Source organism: Sus scrofa, chromosome 1, assembly GCF_054392235.1.
Source record: "Sus scrofa isolate SSC_HxYL_T2T_F1_AM1 chromosome 1, Sscrofa_HxYL_maternal_Yorkshire_Landrace_v2.0, whole genome shotgun sequence".
NCBI lineage: Eukaryota > Metazoa > Chordata > Mammalia > Artiodactyla > Suidae > Sus > Sus scrofa.
Window position 1 is genome coordinate 267,437,097 of NC_139383.1, and position 21,715 is coordinate 267,458,811.

The 21,715-nt window shown below is 47.2% G+C and overlaps 1 protein-coding gene across 1 annotated transcript in view; it reads left to right on the forward strand.

The window, feature by feature from the left end:
* The window catches only part of PAPPA (pappalysin 1), a 240,100-nt gene that overhangs the window by 22,473 nt on the left and 195,912 nt on the right, over window positions 1-21,715 (forward strand). Inside the window, exon 2 of the mRNA XM_001926753.8 lies at window positions 10,295-11,357. Coding sequence (XP_001926788.6) covers window positions 10,295-11,357 — 1,063 coding nt within the window. The remainder of the gene's footprint in view (window positions 1-10,294; window positions 11,358-21,715) is intronic.

Consider the following 21,715-nt stretch of genomic DNA (forward strand, 5'->3'; position numbering starts at 1 on the left):
TCAGAGTGGTGATCCTAGGGATAATGTAAGGAGACAGGTGTGGTAATAATAGGTCTTCCTAATTGCATAGTCTCAACTCTTATTGTATCTGTGTTGCTTCAGCAGAAGAACTGCCACTAGCATTGGGGAATATCAGGTCTCTCACCAGAGGTTATAGCTCCATACCCGGAATGTCCAGCCAGGGCCTAATAGATACCCGGTGAATATATGTTGAATGATTCAGTGAATGAATAGATTAATAAGCCAAACGGGACTTGGGGACATTAAGTTAGGGAAAAGAAGAGCCAAGTATAACACAATGAAAAGACATTTCTAGGACTTTCTTGGGGTAAAGGGTACTGAATAACTCTGTGGGTTCCTCTAGGCCAGATCTGGCGCCACTGGGCAGAAAGGAAAAGGGGGGTAGGTGATTTTGGCTCACTGTAGATGAGCATTGAGAAATGTCCAAAGGTGCAAAGGCCTTCTTTGGATGATCAGAAGTTCTTGGATTCTAGAAATAGGCACAGTCACTTGTAGAGATGTTGTACAGGTGATTCAAGCAGGAGACTGGGTATCAGAGGTGGTTTAATGACTTTGGAGGGAACCTCCTGTCCTGTCTGTCCCTGATTCCATGAAGGGTAAGGGCTTGGGGCTGCTGTGAAATATGTGAACAGCAGGAGGCCCCAGTCCTTAACCGTTTTCTGGGCAGTAGTGCCATTGTCTCTGAGGTTTGGTGAGTGAGCTGGAGAGTTTGTAGGTCCTCACATCATCAAAAAAGAGCAAAAGGTAGGCTCTCTTCTCCAGGGCAGCTCCAACATCAGCACCACCACTCCGTCACCTGGGTGCTGTTCCTGCTGTGGCAACTTGTAAGGGTAAGCACATGGAAATGCTCGACTCTTCCTCTAAATCCTCCACCTCTTCCTCCTCCTCTTTCTTCTTTTGTCTTTTTCTCCTCCTCCCAAGTCCTTTTAAAGTTTGTATGCACCAATTTCAATGACAGTGTGTGAAGAAGACAACAATGACCAGATCTTCTCATTTCAGAGAATTGTTATCAGAAAGAATAAAGTTTAACTGTACAGAAGAAAGCGGAGTGGGGAAGGTCCCAGTTCTGAGGAAAAGGAGCAGACATTTATCATTAATGCCAATTAAAAAGTGTAGGTGTTTCCACAAGGGCACAGTGGGGTAAGAACCTGAATGCAGCAGTGCGGGTCACTGTGGAGGTGGGAGTTCCATCCCTGGCCCAGCACAGTGGGTTAAAAGATCTGGGGTTGTCACAGCTGAGGTGGAGGTCACAGCTATGGCTCGGATTCAGTCCCTAGCCTGGAAACTTCCATGTGCTGTGGGTGCAGCTATATAAAAAAAAATTTTTTTAAAGTGTAGCTAACATTTATCATGTGCTATGCAAATGAGTATTTGCATTCTCTTACTAAATCCTCAAAATGGCATTATGTCTTAAGTACTGTTATTATCAGTTTATGGCTGAGCAAACTATCAGGGAGGTGATGGGATATTGCCCAAGGCTACATCCCTAGCAAGCAGCAGAACTGGGATTCCAGCAGATAAGACTCCACAGTACAAGTGCTGAGTGCTTGTTCTATTGCCAAGGTCCCTGTGCCAAGTCTGGGTAGGTTCATTATCTCATTAGTTCCCCCTGCAACGGGCAGAGGTGGATGGTGTCATCCCCATCTTACAGATGAGAAGACTAATCCTAGGAGTGATCCCCTGACCTTCCCAAGTGAAATGGCTGGCGAATGACAGAGCTAGCATTGATTTCACATTTGTTGGTCTATAAAACCTTGACCCTTCCCTATCCACAGAGCTTGCTTCCACATGAGCAAAGGAGGCAGGCTGGAGACACAGGACCCAGAGGGAAACCCAGGTGTACCTTGAGCCCTTAAGAGCATTTAGGCATCCCACATGCATTATGTACGTCTGTGTATTAATACAGTGAATGGACTTTAGGAACCCTTAGACATACTTTTGTCAACCCTGCCTTAAATAGTTTACAAGGAAGTATGCATGTATTTATCTCCTTGCTGTTAAAAAAAAAAAAAAATCTGACTTATACAGAAGAAGACTTTTTAATCCCTGGAATACACCTGGGAAAACAGGCTCAGAGAGTTGAATGAGCTCCTCTAAGGTCCCAAAGGTAGCAAAAAGTGAACCGACCCATGTTGTCAAAGGGTTTGTGTCTCAACAGGGAAAAAGAATACAGGCAGAGAGCCGACACAGATGCCACCATGCTGTTCCCCCTAGTCCTGCAAAGGGAAATCTGGCCCCATATGTTCACCTGCCTGACCAACACAGAGAAGCTAATCTTGACCTTGTGGATTGCCCCAAAGGGTCCCTCCTGATGCTCCAGCTTCTCTTACAATAGGAGACAGGGACATCCAGAACTCAGTAGAGTGTGGCTAAGCCTCCAGCCAGGTATGACTTATTTGAAGCGCCTCCTTCCCCTGACCCTAAGAGCATCCCTGGAAGGATGATGATGCCGAGGAACAGTCCCTCGGGTACCTGCCTCAGTGACGATGTCCCGGCCCTCCTCTGAGTGCCTGGTGTTGCACTCAGGAGTCCTCCAGGGTCACTTTGGTGGTTTTCCCCCACAACTGAACCCAGTGCGGGGACCATGGGTCTACTTAACCCAAATCTGTCTGTTTTAATCACCCTCCTCAAGACAGATAAAAGCTTTCCATAGGATTGCTCTCTCAAGCATTTCTCTGTGGCTTTGATACCAGCCATTAAATCATGGGAGGGAAAACAAAATGAAACAAAACAAAAAAGGACCAGCTCCAACCTTGAGCTTTTAATATTTTTTAGCCTCCTGAAAGAAACCAGATTGTTGACCTAAATTCCCCCTTTCATCCCCACATCCTCTCACCTCTGCTCGTATTCCCCTGGCAGATGTTTCACAGCTCATGGACATCCTTAAGTTGGAGGGCCTGAAATGGCCTTCCTTTGCCTCCCCCCCCTCCTCCATGACCTCACATCTCCCACCAGAGGAACCGAGGCTGAGGTGTCTGAGGGACCTCGGATCTCAGAGCTGCAAAGCGTCTGGGATGGGAGGGCTCTTTGTGGCCATCTGATGCAGCCCTCCTATCTCATAAGGGGAGGGTTTGAGGAGACCCCAAGACTGGGGTCTGCTTGCCCGTGGACTTACAGCAGTGAAGTGGGAAAGCTGGAGCCCAAGGACCTTGACCAGGGGCTAAGCATTATTCCCAGGGAAGGAAAGCATCCTAGAAGAGAGCTCTGACTTTTGGGTCAGCCTGCCTGTGATTCCACCATGCTCTAGGGGTCGTCCTCTGTCAAAGGCATATCAGTAAAGCCCACTTCACTGGGTTAGGATGAGCAATGAATGGGGTATCTGTGCTTAGCAGAGAACCTGCTACCTAGAAGCTTTCAGTAAATGTGCATTATTAAATTTATCAGTACACTCGTCCTTTGTCCTTTGGTATACAAAGGGGATTGGTTCCAAGACCCTCCACAGGTACCAAAATCCAGGGATGCTCAAGACCCTTATATAAAACGGCGTAGTGTCTGCATATAACCTATGGACATCCTCCTATATATGTTCACTCACTTCTAGATTACTTATAATATCTTAAACAATGTACAGGCCATGTAAATAATTGCCAGTATACAACAAATGCAAGTTTTGCTTTTTGGAACTTTCTGGAAAAAAAAAAGTTTTCAAATATTTTCAATCTGCAGTTGGTTGAATCTGGGGATATAGAACCTGCAGACATGGAGGGCTGACTGTATTTATTTGAAAATGCTACTTTGTCACGGGCAGAAGTGACCCAAGAAGTTTTCCTCTCCCCTTCCAAGTCCACTCTCCCAAGGAGAGAAAACAAATAATAATACAACTTGATATAAATTGTCATGCTTTGCTAATTGGCCTCCCTACCTAGATAGCGATGAAAGGAAGTCAGATGTTATCAGAGTTAATTTTGTGTTGGATTAAGCCATTTCAGGAAGGTATCCCTAGGAAGACAAAACAAAACAAAAACATAGCTGAGATCCTGCTCATCTGTGGGGAACTGAACTTGAAACCCGACGTCCTGGATTCCAGTCTTTTCTACCAGTTAGTGCTCTGCGACCTGGCCTCACCTCTCTGAGTCTCAGTTTTCTCATCTGTTAATAGCACCTATTAGACAAGGTTGCTCTGAAGGTTTCATGAGTTGCTTTGGCCCGGAAGCAACTACTTGCATGCTCAGCTCACGGCAGGGGCTTCGGAAATGCACATTTGAGCTGGAGCACAGAAGTGTCTCCACTGTGAGGGAAGTTGTGTATGTGGTGACAGTGCCATCCATTTTGGGTCCTCTTAATACCCTTTGCCCAACTTGTAATAGGAATTGAGGTGAGACAATGTGTTTTAACCAGAGAAGGATGCTGAACTGGGTATGAGGTAGTGAAAGACTTTAGAGAAATTTCAGAGGGAGAGCTTACAACATTTCTTGAAGGAGTTCCCTTGTGGTACAGTGGGTTAAGGACCAGCATTGTCACTGCAGCCGCTTGGGTAGCTGCTGTGGTGTGGGTTCAGTTCCTGGCCCAGGAACTTCCACATGCTGTGACTGCAGGGGAAAAAAAAAAAGACTTGTTGAATAGTTGAATGGTGGCATTATAGTTTGCTGATGTTACCATAACAAAGCCCTACAAGACTGGGTGGTTTAAACAGCAGAGTTTTATTTTCTCATAATTCTAGAGACCAGGAGCCTGAGATCAAAGTGTCTGCAGGGTTGGCTTCTCCTGAGGTCTCTGTCCTTGGCTTGGAGATGCCCATCTTTTCCTCCCTGTGTCCTCACGCGGTCTTCCCTCTGTATGTACATCTCCTCTTCTTATATGGACAACACTTGTATCAGAGTAAGGCCCACACTGATGACCTCATTGCAAATGAACTATCTCTTTGAAAGACCCTATCTCTAATTAAGTTCAAATGCTGAGGTTCTAGGGGCTAGAACTTCAACATATGAACATAGGGGAGGGGGCACAATTCCACCCATAGCAGATGGAAAGGAAGATGGGAGGCAGCCAAGAATGCGACAGCCACCTTGAAGAAAAGTCGAAGAAAAAGAACATTGCAGTTACAGAGCCTGGACGTCGGAACAAAGCTGGGTCAGAAAGCAGCAGGCAAGGAGGCTGGTGATGGAGATTCAGATGCTTGAAGGACAGGGCCAGCAGAATGTTCCAAACTCCAGACAGACAACCAGGGCCAGGCAAATCATGGGTCCCAGTGAAGTGGACCAAGCAGAGTCAAACAGATTAAGCACTGGTAATAAAGAACCCCTGATGCTTAGTCCATTTTTTTAGGATCAGGAGAAGAATGACACAGAAAGCATCCTCTTGGCTTGCAGTTCCTTTCAATTTGCTTGTGTTGGAACATAGAGAAATATTTTTTTTGGGGGGGGGGGCTGTGTCTTCAAGCAGCCCACAATAAAGTGTATGATACTCTGGTGCTTAGTGCAGAGATGTGCTTGAGAACCTGAGCCTTGGAATCCTCTGGACGTGGATTCTAAGCTGTGTTGCTTTGGACAAGCTACTACCTTGTGGAGCCTCTGTTTTCTCGGAAGAATGGGCTGTGTTGATAGTTTGGTTGTGAAGATGAAGTGAGAGAATTAACATAGTGCACATGGTCCTCAGCACGTTCTAAACAAAGGGCAGTGCTCTTATAAGGAACAGAGCAACAGGGCAGCATCCTACCCTCCCTTCCTTTATTTTATACTTTCAATGACACACTCTATGGAGCACCTGCAGGGTAGCCATGGGGAGGGATGTGTTGCATGCAGGGCATTTAGAAAAAAACCAGACAGACATATACTTGGGAAGCAGACACTGAATAAGTAATAATGGAAGTGGTGAGTTTTCTGATAGGGAGAAATAGGATGAATGTGTGGTCGGTCACACAACACTGCCCTGGCGTAGTGACATTTCAGGTGATACTGAGAGGGTGACCCCAAAGCCCAGAGGATTCTCCCAGGCATAGGTCTTGGAAAACTCCCTACAAACCTTCTGCCTCTGGACTTGCCTCCTTCGCACGTGCTCTTCATCTCTGGGGTGAGAAGAGACACACACACAAAAGAGGCAATGAAAATAAACAAACATCAAGCTTCTACTGGGATATAAAGCCCTTTTCACAGCAGACCTGCTGCAGGAAAATAGGGACACTGTAGAGAGGCTGACTGACCAGGGTTCAAGGTGATTGTCGTGAGACCCAGGGCTGGCTCCTTTCCTGGTCTGGACTTCTGCGTCTGTACAGGTGCCCCAGACACCTTACTGGCTTGTGAGTGGGCTCTGGCACTTTCCCTATCTGCTTCCTTGTGCTTATAGCTTTGAGGCAGCTTTATGCTAATGAGATGTAGATTGTATACAGCATTGCCCATGACCTTTCATTTTGCCCGGAGGGGATGTATCCCCTGGGATCAGCCTCTAGTCCCACACAGATGGTGCCCACTGGCTGTTTCATTCCTGTGTCGCTATCTTCCTGGATAGCCATGGGGAGGGATGAGGTGGCAGTGGCTGGGTACACCCGTGTTCTCCAGAGAACACTGTTTCTTAAGGACAGATCCTCTAAGCCTGCAAGAATTGGGAACAACATGAGGCATCCAATTCAAATCAACCATAGTATTTTTGAAGCATCTCCTACTTACAAGGAACCATTCTCACAGTGAACAAAAGAGCTCTTAAATTGTAGTGGGGGATCATTTAATCCTAACCCCTCCTTTTTCGGAGAAGGGAAATGAGACCTGGCAGCTTAAGAGGTGGTGTGACTTGTCCCCAGCAAGGTCATCCACAAGCTAAGCCCAGCCTTCTGGTCCCAGATCCCTGGTTCTGGGCGCTGATACAGCGGTGCCTCTCTTCCAGCCCCCTGATATGTGACTTCTGTTGATTATGTTATTTTCATACAGAAATAAATCCCATTCACCACCCACCCCCACCCCCCATCCCTACTGAAGTTCAGTGATTTCCTTTCACCACTAACACTCCAGGTAAATATTTCCCTCTGAACTTCTAAAGCCACTGCTTCAAGGTTCTCATTTCCCTTAATGTGTTTCCTCTTGGTTCCACTGAAAACCCTCTGTTTGCCCTTCCTCTCTGCCTCCTGGGGCCGAGCCACCTCTTAGTCGTCGGCTCCGTGTCGCAGAGTCTGGCCTTTCTCACTGCTTCCCTCTTCTCTCTCAGTGGCAGAGGTGACTGGAGCCCTGGTCCCAAGCCCCAGGAAGGTTCTGAACTGAGGGCACCCTACAGATGTGTAAACATTTTACCTTGCTAACCCGGCCAGCCGCCTTCCAAAGGCAACAGGAAAAACCAGGATTGAGAGCCCCTGGCAAAATAAAAACCTGCAGAGAGAGAGAAAAAGAGAGGGAAAAGGGATCCTGTTTCAGATGTTAATTTTGTCATTAGGAGAATTTTCTATTTAAGGGGGAGGAGTTAGCCAGGGGCAGGAGAGAAGATGAGCTGAGAGGTAGGATGAGGGGCACAGGAGTGGGGACCCCCCCGGGAACCTGTGCTCCCCTGCTTCCCTAGGCAGCAGCAACAATTCTGGGAGAACCTATTCCAAATCTGGACTCAGAGCTTTGGCCTTGGACGGGTCAGTGGGGAAGTAGCTTTTAACATGCAAGTCTCGTAACAGTAGCAAAGCCAAAGGGGATTTATGATTTCTGAGTAGGGTTTGCCAGTGGATTTGAGGAGGGCTTGTGCTTTTTCAAGCCCTCGTCCTACCAGCTCTTGATGCATCAGTCAAGATGCCTCTAGGGTACCTCTCTCTAGTGTTTCTGTATTTTGTTTTGAGTCATTTTCTACTTTTCATCCTTGATATCACTCTCAGACCCTCCAGCATCTTAAAAATGAGCTCCCATTCGGACAGCCACTGTGTGCCGGGGATGGTTTAGCCCCTAAGCCTTTTAAGTATGACAGCATACCTAAAGAGAGATACAGATGAGGGAATTAAGATCCACAGAGGTGAAGTGATTTACTCCAGATGTACAGCCAATTGTAATTGCTGTCATCAGAACTACCCCGAGTCCAAAAAACCCTGCTCTTTCTACCTGACCAAGAACATCCTCTATCTTCTGATTGTGTCCGTCCGTTAGCCAAGGAGACACAAATTACTGCCTTTTATTCTGCCTGTCCTTTCTTCTTCTCCCACTCTATTTAGAAATGCTCCTTCATGAGACATTTGCTCTGTACCTGCTGAGTACAAGGCATTGTGCATGCAGTGCTGGACAGGGTACAGATGCACAGACAGAATCATGACTCTCAAGAAGCACCCAGTCCAAAACCAGGAAGCAAGTGTCTAGTCTCCTGAAAGTGAAATGACTTCACAGGAGGGAATGATTATTCTTCACAGGACTATCCAGGAGAGCTTCTTGGGAGAGGTGGTTTCTGTTTTAGCCATTGGGAAGAATGGGGACACAGAAAATCAGACTTGGATTGAGCATGTGAGGGGGTCCTTATTCAGCCCCCTCCTTTGCCAGATAGGGAACCAAGACCCAGAGGAGGTACTTGGGTCAAGGTGTGAGAGCAGGTTGACTTTGTAGGAGGCTCTGGCTGTTACCTGAAGGATTATTGGCCAGGGAGTGGTGGGAGAGATGTAGGTGGAATGAGATACCTGGCCCAAACTGCCGTCTATGTCAGCAACAAAGAGAGATGCACACAGATTCTAAGGCCTTGGTGCCCACAAAAGGGTACAGACTGTGTGTGCTTCCTTTACTGATTTTGTTGGGAGTTCTCCATGCTCATTTGATGAGTGCTAATGGCAGATGCACACTCAAAGTTATGGTGACCGCACCAATTCTCCAGCTGAAAGTAGGGACTGTCCTTCTAAATGAGCATCTTTTATTCATTTTCATGTCCCCCTCTTTCTCCTCCCACCTGGCTTCATACATCATCTGACACTTAAAATACACTCTTAATTAGTCCTCTTTCCCATCCAACAACCTGTTTGTGCCAAGGACACTGGGTATATTCCAAAAGACTTGGATGGGTGCTGGTGAGTATAAAGATAATTAGGTCCAGAGAGAATCTTCTAAGCCACTTCTTGGGGTTCCCAAAGTAAATCTAGAGACGTCTGAGTTGGAACTTGCCCCAAAAAAGAGCTAAATCTTGGGACACTCCCAAGCAAATGGCTTGATCCAGATAGATACCTGGGGGCACTGATGAGGGAGAAGGAGGTACCGGAGTTAGTACGTAGGACAGTGACTCCAGGATCTAATGGATCTAGGATCTACTTACCAACCAGATGACCTTAAACCCATCCCTTTACCTTCTTCAATTTCAGTTCCCTCTGCTGTTAACTTAATATCACCACCTTGGGGGTACTACATAGATTAAATGAATTAATGCACGCACAGACCTTAGCACAATGCCTGACCTACCACAGAGGCTTGGAAGATTTTATTTGATAAAGGAGTCCCCAGCATCTTTTTAATGTTAAGAGGACACTTTTTGTTTTTTGTTTTTTAATATTAGCATTAGTGTTAGAGAAAAGCAAGCTGAATTGGGTCTCAGGAAAGGTGTCAGTGGCTGTGTCACCAGATGCCTTCCATTCTCTGGATCTACCCTCCTCACCTTTCAAGTGAAAGATTTGGAGGTGGTGTTCATTAAAAAGCTTTCCAGCTCAGATAGTAAGCACGCCTGCATTTCTCTTGGGGTGAAGGTCAGGGCTAGCCAAGACACGCATCTTCTGTTACAGACGGAAGCTTTGCCACCAGCTCTGTAGCCCTTGACACTCCCTTTTCCAGGAGACTTTCCTGACAGTTCACCACCACTGATCATTGATGAGTGCTGATGGCTGACGGATGCCCAGAGTTATGGTGACTGCCTCTTAAATGAGCATTTCCTATTCATCAGCATCTCCTCTTGATTTTTCTCCCCTCTTCCTCTCACCACCTAAGTCATCCTGAACTTCACATACACTCTTCATTCGAAAGTCCTCCTCCACATATAACAGTTTTGCAAAATCAAAGGTTTTCAGATTTTAATTATTATTATTGCTGTTTTCTTTATCTCAAGTACACGTCCTGCCAACAGTGTCTGTCTTGTATGCTCCATCCTCAAAACCAATGACAGTGAAGCCATATAGGTTAAAGCTGTGGAGAGAACAAAACCAACCCACCTGTGTTCTCACTTCCTCTGGACCTCTCCTTGTCCTGGTAGTGGTCCCAGAGGCTCCATTAATAACTGCCAAGACCCACAGAACACGGTTTGAAAACTCCTGGTCTAGGACAACCTGATATACATTATATCAGAGAGAAATAATTTACCCTGCCTCCTTCTCCCATCCTTTATTTATTCATCTTTCTCTTTTGGGGCCACATAGGGCTGTATGACAAATGTTCTTATGCCTCACGTGACCGAGGATGGGTCGTGGGCATTCACACCGTCAGTGACCAAGGCAACAGAGACCCACGCTACTTTTTCTCCTTGAAGACAGACCGGGCCCGACAAGTGACCACCATCAATGCCCACCGCAGCTACCTCCCAGGCCAGTGGGTATACCTGGCAGCCACCTACGATGGGCGGCTGATGAAGCTCTATGTGAATGGTGCGCAGGTGGCAACCTCGGGAGAGCAGGTGGGAGGCATTTTCAGCCCATTGACCCAGAAGTGTAAGGTCCTCATGCTGGGAGGCAGCGCCCTGAATCACAATTACCGGGGCTACGTGGAGCGCTTCAGCCTGTGGAAGGTGGCCAGGACGCAACAGGAGGTCTTGCTGGACATGGAGACCCATGGCCTCCACACTCCTCTACCTCAGCTCCTCCTCCAGGAGAACTGGGACAATGTGAAGCGGGCCTGGTCCCCCATGAAGGATGGCAGCAGCCCCCGCGTGGAGTTCAGCGGTGCCCACGACTTCCTGCTGGACACGAGTCTGGAGCCTCCTCTCTGCGGGCAGACACTGTGTGACAACATGGAGGTCATTGCCAGTTACAACCAACTTCCCCGTTTCCGCCGTCCCAAGGTGGTGCGCTACCGCGTGGTCAACCTCCACGATGACGACCACGAGAACCCCACAGTGAGCCGCCAGCAGATCGACTTCCAGCACGGGCAGCTGGCCGAGGCCTTCAGGCATTACAACATCTCTTGGGAGCTGGAGGTGCTGGAGGTGAGCAACTCATCCTTGCGCCACCGCCTCATCCTGGCCAACTGCGACATCAGCAAGATCGGGGACGAGAACTGCGACCCTGAGTGCAACCACACCCTGACCGGCCACGATGGCGGGGACTGCCGCCACCTGCGCCACCCCGCCTTCATGAAGAAGCAGCAGAACGGGGTGTGCGACATGGACTGCAACTACGAGCGGTTCAACTTCGACGGCGGGGAGTGCTGTGACCCCGAGATCACCGATGTCACCAAGACCTGCTTCGATCCTGACTCTCCATACAGGTAAGAGAGCTGAGCTCCTCCCCTTTTTATCTGGGCATGCGCGCCTCCTGATGCCCAATGAGGTTAAGGGAGTTTCCCAGTTCACCCAGCGGCTGGACAAGTCATCACGGGACAATGTGCCAGTGTAGTCCATTACAGAAATATTTACTGAGTGTCTTCCGTAGGCTTAGAGCAAAAACCCAGGCCCCTGTCTTCTCAAAGAGCTGAGTCTAAACTGGGCCGAGTACAAATAATTGTCAAAAATTTAGAGCCATGCTGTCCAATACAGTAGTCCCTAGCCGCGTTTCACTGTTCAAGTTTAAATTAGTGAAGATGAAATACAATTTAAAATCGGTTTTCTGAGTCACACTAGCCACATTTCAAGAATTCAGTAGCTGCCTATGGGGGGCTAGCAGTTACCTTACCGGGCAGAGCAATATAAACACGTCCATCCCAGCAGAAGGTTCTGTTGGACAATGCTGGTCAAGCTGGGATTGGCTGAGGTCAGACAGACGGGGTCCAGATCTCAACAATTCTCTTTCCTCCTTTCGTGACCTCTTACAAGTATTTCCTCATCAGCAAAATGGGAATAAGCCTGGTACCTATTTTGTGAAGCTTCTTTGGAGATTGAGAGAAGGCAGATAAAGGACATGTCTCTCATAGGGGCTGGTTATTAGTTCTCAGTGTATTCATCCTTTCTTGTGCAATGAAAGGTAGTGTGGGTCGTGTGTAGGGAGTCCCGTGGGAGGTCAAAGAGACAGCAGGGGTGCAGCTTGAATATCTTGGGGAAGGTTTAGGTACGATTTGAACATCAGAGATTGGTCAGAAGAGGACATGCAAAGTAGAAGAACTTATTCTGCTAAGAGGGCAGAACGGGGGTTCTTCATCTCACGCCTGACTTAGGCTCTGCCTTGTGCTACAGCTCTGATCAGCAACCCCACAGAAAAGTGCAAAGGTGAACCCATGGGTAATCTGTATGTGATGTGGGACCCAGGGGAACTAATTCTAAATCCAGAGAGACAGTCCACATCTGCTTTCCTGATTTCCCAGATTCATGCTGAACTTTTCCATTCTGCCCAATTCACAGGACCCTGGCCTTGCTGATGGCTCGGGCACATTTGCCGACCTCTGCAGGTTTTCTGCTGACTCTTCTCTTTATGTCTCTCTCAAAAGAGCAAGGGCCTCCCATGCACAGACAAAAATACCTATGTGCAAAGGAATGATGAGGCTGGCAGGAGAATGTCGTGCCTGGCGCCAAGCCAGAGAGCACGTCAGCTCAGCCTCCTGGCACCAGGGGGCCCCTGGACTCTCACCTTGGCCCAGAGATAGGAGCAGCCCATGTGGGAAGAAGCCTTGGTGTGTAGCCAGGTCCTTCCAGGACACGATGCGCTTTCATCTGCTCTCATTTAGGCTTTGACAGGACTTGGCCAGGAAGAGAAGACAGGGTAAGCATTCGCATTTGACTGATGTGGAAATCAAGGGCCTTAGAGAGTGAAATGACTTGACCAGGGTCACGGGTCAGGAAAGTCACTTGGCTAAATCACAGATGCAAGTCTTTCGAGATTAATGAGCTCTATTGAGCTAGACTCTCAGGAGTTACCGGTGTGCCCAGGTTGAGTGGGCATGGGGGAAGGCGAAGGGTTGTGAATACTTGGAAGCCATTTGCCTGTTTGTTCATTCGTTCATTCATTCATTCATGGAATGAGTGTTTATTCAGCACTTACCAAGTACCAGGAAGGTGGGTGCCCTTATCCCTGCTTTGCTGAAGGAAATCCAGAATTCAGAACAAGGAAGGGATTTACCCCAGGCCCTTCAGCTAATAAATGGAGATCTTGAATTTGAATCTAGGTCTGTGGACTCAAAACCTCCCACTGAAGTCCAAAGAACAATAGGAGGCAGAGTCAAAGGACCACGGTGACAGGCAGGGTGACTCTCCTAAAGGCTTGGGAGAAAACTGCTGAGTGTGACTGGGCTGGGACCGAGGGCAGCTGACCTTTGCTGAGGGTTCACCATGCTAGAGTGGAGGGGCCATGGGGCCCCAGGTTCCAGATACCTCCCAATCAGCAGACAGAGCTGGCAGGCTCCGGTGGCCTCCTCTTTTCTAAGTCACGGGACTGCCTGTCCAGAATGTCCATGAGCAGCCATGTGCCAACACTGTGACCACTCACGCCAGGGCCTGTTTGTTTGCTGGCAGGAAAGTCTCGTGCCCTGGGTGAACCCCACTGAGAACGTGTCATCTCTTGATGAAACTGGGGGTGACAGCATTCTGGCCAGATCAGCTACCTCATATGCAGAGAGAAACCTGTGGAAATTGGCAGCAAAATGTCTGCTTTGTGACTTTTTAAAAAAAAGAGCAAGGGAAGTAGAAAGGAAGAAATGAAGGAAAGAAAGAAGGAAGGAAGATGGGCACCTTCCTGTAATAGGAGGGGTGAATATTACACTGATATTGTCTAGGTGATTTTTTAATGAAAAGCCGAGCTGAATTCTCATCCAGCGCGCACTCTGTGTGTTGTCTCTGTCTCTTTTTCTTAATGGGTAAAGACAATAAAGACAATATTTAAATGACTGCTTTCCTATCTATGGTGAAAAACCAGTTTTGCTTTGTTTCATTTCCTATATGTTGCAGATTGACATTTTTATACTATACAGCAAAAATGAATTGCTCTAAAGTGAAATACCACAAGAACCGTGAAGTAGTAGCAGAGTTCTCTGCATGCTTACTCTCCACTTCTGCACGTGTTGTGCCATAGACTAGTGAGAAAAGGTTTGTGCGCTGCTCACTCTGAGTAGCACAGTTTAAAATTCATCATTCTGACAATTTATGTAGCCATTTCCTTGAGTAAATTAAGATCCCACCAGTAATGCAGCTGGGCAGATTCCTGGGACTCTGGGGACTCTATCATAGAATTACTTTGTCTTTTAACACTTCTGAACTCATGCTTAATTGAATAGTCTTGGGCCCCTCAGTCCATGTTCTCAGGAGTTCCTGTGTCAGGAAAGCACCCGGTTGTAGTGGAAGGCTGCAGAAGACATCAAGACAGTGTCAAATGTCAGACCTGGAAATCATCTTCAGAGGTCATTGGCCCCAAACCCCTTTCCTCCATAAAGGAACACTGAGGCCAAAAGCTTAGGCCGTCCATTAGTGGCCAGACTCGGGGTAAGGATGCTTAAGATGTCTAGGTCCTGCTCATTCACTCTGGCGCAGCTTGACAGAACTGCCCTTACCTCCTTCCTGTTCTCAGATACCTGCCCTCTCACATTCTGTTCTTGGTCTCTTCTTCCCTAAGATTCCTGAGAGCTTGGCTTTATGATGTTCTGAGGGAGTGAGTTTGAAAGAGAATTGGGTAAGGGCCTTGGGCTTCCATGACCCCCTGCAGAACGCTTACAGCTATACTGGCGGTCAGTTTTCTTTATTAAGAGGCCAGGATAAGGACAGTTAAGTGAGGATGTGCACAGAGAAGGGGACTGGGACCATGAGGGGCTCAGGAGCTGTACCACATCACCACTTGGAGATGTTTGGCCTGGATGAGAAAATTCTCACAAGGCCATGATTGTAGGGCCATAACACATGCACTCCAAGTTCCAGACTTATTCTGTGTGGTTTCTAAGTCATGCCTGGGACCAGAGTGATACAGTTACAGGAGGCAGCTGAATAGGAGACGGTGTCATCCCAGATCATGATGGTCCTTCCAGGGGAGTGCTTCTCTGTAGGTGAGTGAGCTCCCCATCACCTAAGGTATGCACAGCGGGGTTGTAGCCAGGATTGCAGCAAGGTGGAGAAGGTGGCCTTGATGGTCCTAAGGTTGAGCTCTGCACAACCCAGCTTTTTGCTGCTGTCTTATTCCAAGTCATTTTAGGGAACTAATGGGTGACTGTTCCTGTCCTCTTTAAACATAACCTCTATTGGGCAAATCTGTCCCTGCGGGCCTGTCTACTGGACATTGGGAAGGTGGCTTCCCCCTTCATGGGGGACTCATTTCAAAATAAGAAACTCTGATCTGTGGTTTTAGAGGCACACGGCGAGTCGGGAGACTGGAAAGTCGGGGTGTGTTCTGCTCAGGGAGAGCAAGGCAAGTCAGCCGAAGGAGGCCTGATTTGAGTAGAGCAGGCATCCAGGAACAGGCAGCGCCTGGAGAGGCAGAGATGCAGCCTGCATCATCAGGGCCCTGGAAGGAAACAGATGGCACATTCAAGGGGAATAATTCAGGAGAGTTGAAGGAGGGGCTTTTTGGAAGGAGAGACCATTGACCAAGAGTGTAGGCAGGATTCAGGACAACCTACCAGGCCAGATTCAGGAACAGTGGGGACCCATTCCCATCCTTGGCCTGGAGGGGCAAGAGGAGGAAGGAACTGTAGGACCCAAAGAGAATGGCTGAATGGAGAGGGTGTCCTGGCGGCTGCTGGGACCTTCAGCAGAGAAGAGGAGTCAAGCTACAGCCCCCTGGCCAGGAGGGATCCTGGAGAGTGAATCTGACATGTTCATTCTCTTCTGCCTTCCAGTCTTCTGCTAGTGCTTCCCACTGGGGAACCGAACTGGAATTCAGGAGGCAGAGCAACATGCTGGTGGAAGGCACAGAGGCCTTCCAGGCACACAGAGCAGGGTGGAGGGGGCTGTGGGTGGATGTGGATGAGTGAACAGAACAAGGAGAGAGCTAGCCCCTGCACAGTGCAACCTGAGCGAGGGTGAGGCAGACAATGGGATGGAGAAGAGTTCAGAGAATCAGAGGTCCTACATCCAAGACAGTAGGCAGGGAAGGGTTTCATTTATCTCCTGGAAAACTGTCCTATGAGGCTGAATCCTTCCTCCAGCCTTTCTCCCTTCCTTCATTTCCTTGTTTCCCCTCCTTCCCGTCCTTTCTTCCTTCCCTATAAATATTGGTTGAACGTTCCCTCGGTGCCCACCCAGACCATGCCCTTTAGGCGCTCACCATCTAGAGGACAAGACAGGTGAGTATACACACCACTGAGGTCACTGGTGCGAAAGAACTCCCAGTCTCAGTCCAGAGGAGTAGTCTGTGGGAGGAGTACACATCTTTTTTCAGACTGGCCAGTTAGAGAAAGACATCCCAGTGAATCTCTGCCATTCACTGCAGTAGCGAAGATGAGCCAGGCAGGCAGAACTTTGTCTGCAGCCAGTAGACATGTCTGCAAACAAATGATAATGTACTTCGCATATTTTTTATAAATGAAGTGGAGAATCTGCATGTTAATAAAAATCCCCAATATCAGGAAACCCAGGGACAGCTGACACTTTGGGCCACAAACACCCCACTGCAAGAGGATATTGCAACATGCCCACAGAGTTCCCGCTTGAACCCCTCCACACTGCAAACTCTGGCACCATTAGGTGAACTTCCTTTGTCCTTTTTTTTTTTTCATTTATAATGATTTTTATTTTTTCCATTGTAGATGATTTACAGCGTTCTGTCAATTTTCTACTCTACAGCAAGGTGACCCAGTTACACATACATGTATACATTCTTTCTTCGCACATTATCATGCTCCATCATAAGTGACTAGACACAGATATTCAAGTATCTGTTCTGCAAAGTTTCATTGTATGCTTTTTTTAGGTTCCACATGTAAGTGATAGCATTTTATGTGGGTGTCTCATTGTATGGCTGACTTCACTTAGCATAATTTCAAGGTCCATCCGTGTTGCCAAATATGCCATTATTTCTTTCCTTTTAATGGCTGAATAATACTCCATTGTGTATATGTACCACAACTTCTTTATCCACTCCTCTGTCGATGGACATTTAGGTTGTTTCCATGTCTTGGCTATTGTATATAGTACTGCAATGAACATAGGAGTACATGTATCTTTTCGAGTCATGGTTTTCTCTGGATAGATGTCCAGGAGTGGGATTGATGGATCAAATGGTAGTTCTATTTTTAGTTTTCTGAGGCATCTCCATACTGTTTTCCACAGTGGTTGCACCAATCTATATTCCCACCAACAATGTAATAGTGTAGTTTTTTCTCCATATCCTCTCCAGTACTTATTGTTTGTAGACTTTTTGATGATAGGCATTCTGGCCAGTGTAAGATGGTACCTCATAGTGGTTTTGATTTGCATTTCTCTAATAATGAGTGATGTTGAACATCTTTTCATGTGTTTTTTGGCCATATGTATGTCTTCTTTGGAGAATTGTCAGTTTAGATCTTCTGCCCATTTTTTGATGGGGTTGTTTATTTTTTGGTATTGAGCTGCAGGAGGTGTTTATAAATTTTGGAGATTAATCCCTTGTCAGTTGATTCATTTTCAAAGATTTTATCTCATTCTGTGGGTTGTCTTTTCGTTTTGTTTAGGGTTTCCTTTGCTGTGCAGAAACTTTTAAGTCCCATTTGTATATTTTTGTTTTTATTGTCAATACTCTAAGAGGTGGATCTGAGAAGATGTTGCTGTCTATGTCAGAGAGTGTTTGGCCTGTGTTTTTACCTTTGTCCTTTAATATCTATTCATGTAAAGTAGGATTGAAAGAGAAAAAGGATTTCCCTTAGACAATAATGGCTCACAGGAAAACAATTGTTTTGTATTCTCTTTATTATTATTATTTTGAAAGGGCATTCTCCTGGGGCCATGTTGTTGTTGTTTTAATTTTTTTGTTCTTACCCAAATTTCATTGCTGGAAATCTTTGAAAAGGACTGGAATAAGCCTTGAGGCAGCATCCTTGACACCTCTGTTAGCATCTGTAATCTACTCTTTTCCCCTGCCCCTTATCAGAGGCCAGTAGTGGTTTGCCTTCTACTGAGACCCTTTGTTGGGGGTCTCTCACTTCTTTTCTGGAATGATCTCAGAGAACATACACTTACTTCTCCCCAGTGCCCTCCAAATCTGGCAGAGTTGCATAGAGTCAGAGACTCTGAGCTAAAAGGAGCAGGGAAGTGGTCCAGTGCCCTCTTGCTATAGATGAAGATAATGAGCTCCTGAAAGGGGCAGCACTGACCCAGACCTCACAGTGAGAGTAGGGCCGAGCTGAGTGCACGCCCCCAGGCTCTCATCTCTTACCTCAAGGGCATTCCAGCCCCCTCCAATGCCTTGATGTCTTAACAGCTGGTGACTTGAAACTTGGAAACATTCTATTTAGCACGGTGGTGTTCTTACTCATCATCCATATTCCTTTAAGGCACTTCAGTATCCAAGGTACTGTGATGAGTGCCCTACAAACCCAAGATATAATCTGTGTCCTAGAAGTACTTGTAGGCTGTGGTTTAATGACATTTTGTTACAGTTATTCCAGAGATGTCAAGAGAAGGCATACAAACAGGCTTCCAGCATTCATAGGCTTCGGGGTGATAGAAAAAAAGTGCAGTGCAAACAAAGGGATTGAGGTGGGAAGGTGTTAGGAGGATATAAAAGAGGGGTGGGTCTGCTTGGGACTTCATGCAGGTAGAGGCCACCACTTGCTTGGTCATCGGCTTTTAGAGCTCCAACAATCAGACTGATGGAATGAAGAAAGAATTCAGGGGAAGTGGATTTGAGCCTCAACTTGGCAGCTCCTTAGGTATGCAGTCTCGGGCAAGTCTCTTAATTGCTTTGAGCCTCCATGTCCATGTCTGTCGAAAGGGAATAATAATAATATCTGACCGCCAGGATCACACAGTTGCCTTGAGGGTCACATAAAATAATATCCCAGAAAGACTTCTTGGAAGAGTTAACCAGCATGCAGATGAAAGAAGGCATTATTATTTTTTCAGTAATTTTTTTCATTCTTTTCCAGTAATCATGTAAGAGAAATTGCTCAGATATTATAATCAGAATATCAGAGTTGATTTAACGTGACTAACATTCATTAAAGCAATAACAGCAGTCAGGCCTGGCGCAGTGGAGAAATGATGGGTGTTGGAGACTAACCAGGATTTGGGTCTTGGTTCCTTGTCTGACCTTGGCACATCTTTCAGTAATAGTTGCTGGGTTCCTATCTCTAAAGCTTGAATGAGAACAGCTATCCTGTGGCATGGCATGGAATTTACATGGAGCCATGGGTATGAAATACCTGAGCCAGTGCCTGGCACACAGTAGGTGCCGGGGAAGTTTCCCTCCCCGCTCTAGTGCTCACGTGGGCTCCCTTCTGCCAGCCTTGTTTGACAGAGACTGCAGGTTCATAAAAAAAAGGTCTGGCTGAAACTGCAGTACACTCATTGAGGGCATTTACCCAGATTACTTTCATTCTTAAAATACTTTTTTTTTTTTTTTTTAAGAACTGGCCACAGAATTAGTCTTTTAAAATGAAGACCACATAACTTCTATCAAACTCATTGAGCTTGCACACTGGCTTACTTTGAAAACACCCCAAATGTCTAACTGTGTTTGAGAACACATTTTAGCAGCATGGAACAATCCAAGGCAGCATTGGGATTGGTCCTAATGGGTGGTATGTGGATTTGGTTGGAGTTCCTAGACTTTTCGACCATGTCCAGCCCCCATGTGCTCTTGAGTGCAAATACGCAGACCCTGCATCTAAGCCCCCTTGTCCACACAGTCCCGTTTTCTCTGATTCAGTCTGGGTTTCCCTCATGCTTTTCTTCTCAGCCAAGTCCTCCTTTATCCAGGCACCATCTGTGATCCATGTGCACATATGACTCAGGTGTTGGAGAGCAGGTGACAGGGAAGCTGGGAAGCAAGAGAACTGTTTGTGGTCCTTAAAGATGCAGTTAATAAGGATCTCAAGGTAGTGATCCCTGCAGAAGAGTGGAGGATTAAGCAGTCCAGCACATAAAGAAGAATACAAGTTTCAGAGAAAGAGCAGATGTGAATCAAGCCACCTAACCTTTCCGTGACCTTGAGTGAGCCTCTTCCTTTATCTGAGACTCAGTTGCCTCCTCTGCAAAGTTGGGAATGAGAGTAACATTGAGTGGTTTACAGGATACAGTGCAGTTAAACCCGGTCAATGCTTTGGAACATCACTGGGCTCAGAGTGAACACTCAAAATGACAGTGGTGGTGGTTTGGGAGTGTTCCGCCTCTGGGAAACCTTCTGGCCTCTTACACACACATCCTCTAATTCCCAGCCTCTCTCAGATCCCTTCACAAGAACTCTGGGTCTGGGTATGCCCTCATCATTCTGTACCACCGAGGGCCCTTTCCAGTTTGGCTTCTGTAGGTTCCCTTTAAAAAAGATTTTCTTCACTCCAGAGGCCCTGCATGTACTAAATGCGAAGGTATTCATTTCTCCCAGGAGGGAAGCAGCAAGCCACACAAAGTTTATGCCTTTTCACCAAAAAGCAAAGTCATATTGGGGATCCCAGGATCCCACTGAGTAGTTCATGTGCACACATCCTAGGAAGTGAGCCGGAAGCTGAGCCAGTGCCCCCAAGGGGCGGTGTAGGATAGGCTTGTTTTCCACCCAAACGGGGAACTCTAGCCACAGCACGTCCATAGCAGAGTACAGAGGTGAGATTGGAGCCTTTGCTGTCTGACACACTAGGGAGGCCCCCAACCTGTTGGGATCTGAGCTGTTCCTCGATGTAGGTTTCCACCCCAGTTCCCTGGACAGACGGATGGGAATGCTTGACGCCCTTTCCGAGGGCCTCAGCAGGAGGCAGCAGGGATTTTCCACTCTAGCTTTAGCTTGGTCAGCGCTCTCATTCTCCTTTCTCTGTCCACTGGTGACACTGACCTCTGATGACAGCCTCAGCGCCCAGGCAGACGCCCTTCCACGTTCCTAACCTAACAACGCTGTGCGTGTGAGCGCGGGCTACACGGCCAAACACCAGTGCACTTTGTTGCCGTGAAACACACTTCCCTGAATTGATTTCAGATCAGCTTGCACCTTTACACTCACCCTTACAGCTGGCGGATTTTCCACCTCCTGGGAGAGAGCCCCCACACCTCCACTCTCACTTTCTGGAAACACAAAACCCCTGTGTGGACAGCAGTGCGTGTTGCTCATGGGTGTGTTTGCAGACCCTGCACAGATTCCCGTGTCCCATTTTTTCTGGGGCAGTTTCTTTCTTCTGGCCTCTCTGCTTCTCTTTCTTCCAGGCTCTAGGTTGTTTTGTTGGTCTCATGATGAAGGGTGGAGGGTGAGGGGTTCAGTGTCTCCGTTTCCAGCTTCTGATATTTGTGGTCCAAGCCTTTTTCGAGCTCAGCCAGCCATAGCTCTTAGCCTTGAGTTTGGCTTCTGACTACCGAGCTATTTTATGGCCACTAAGGGCAATGGTGACTGTCACTCCACCAAAGCCTAGAATATCTCAGAATCTTACTGAGAGTGGAAGACAGACATGAGGAAGAGCTTTTCCCCAGGAGGTTTCATGGTAGAAACAGCAGTTTGCATGTGGCTTGGCAGAGCTTGGGGAAAGAAGTGACTAGATGCTTGGCAGCCAGCGTCGAGTCAGTCACTTCTCTGACTTCTCATTCTTCATCTGTAAAATGG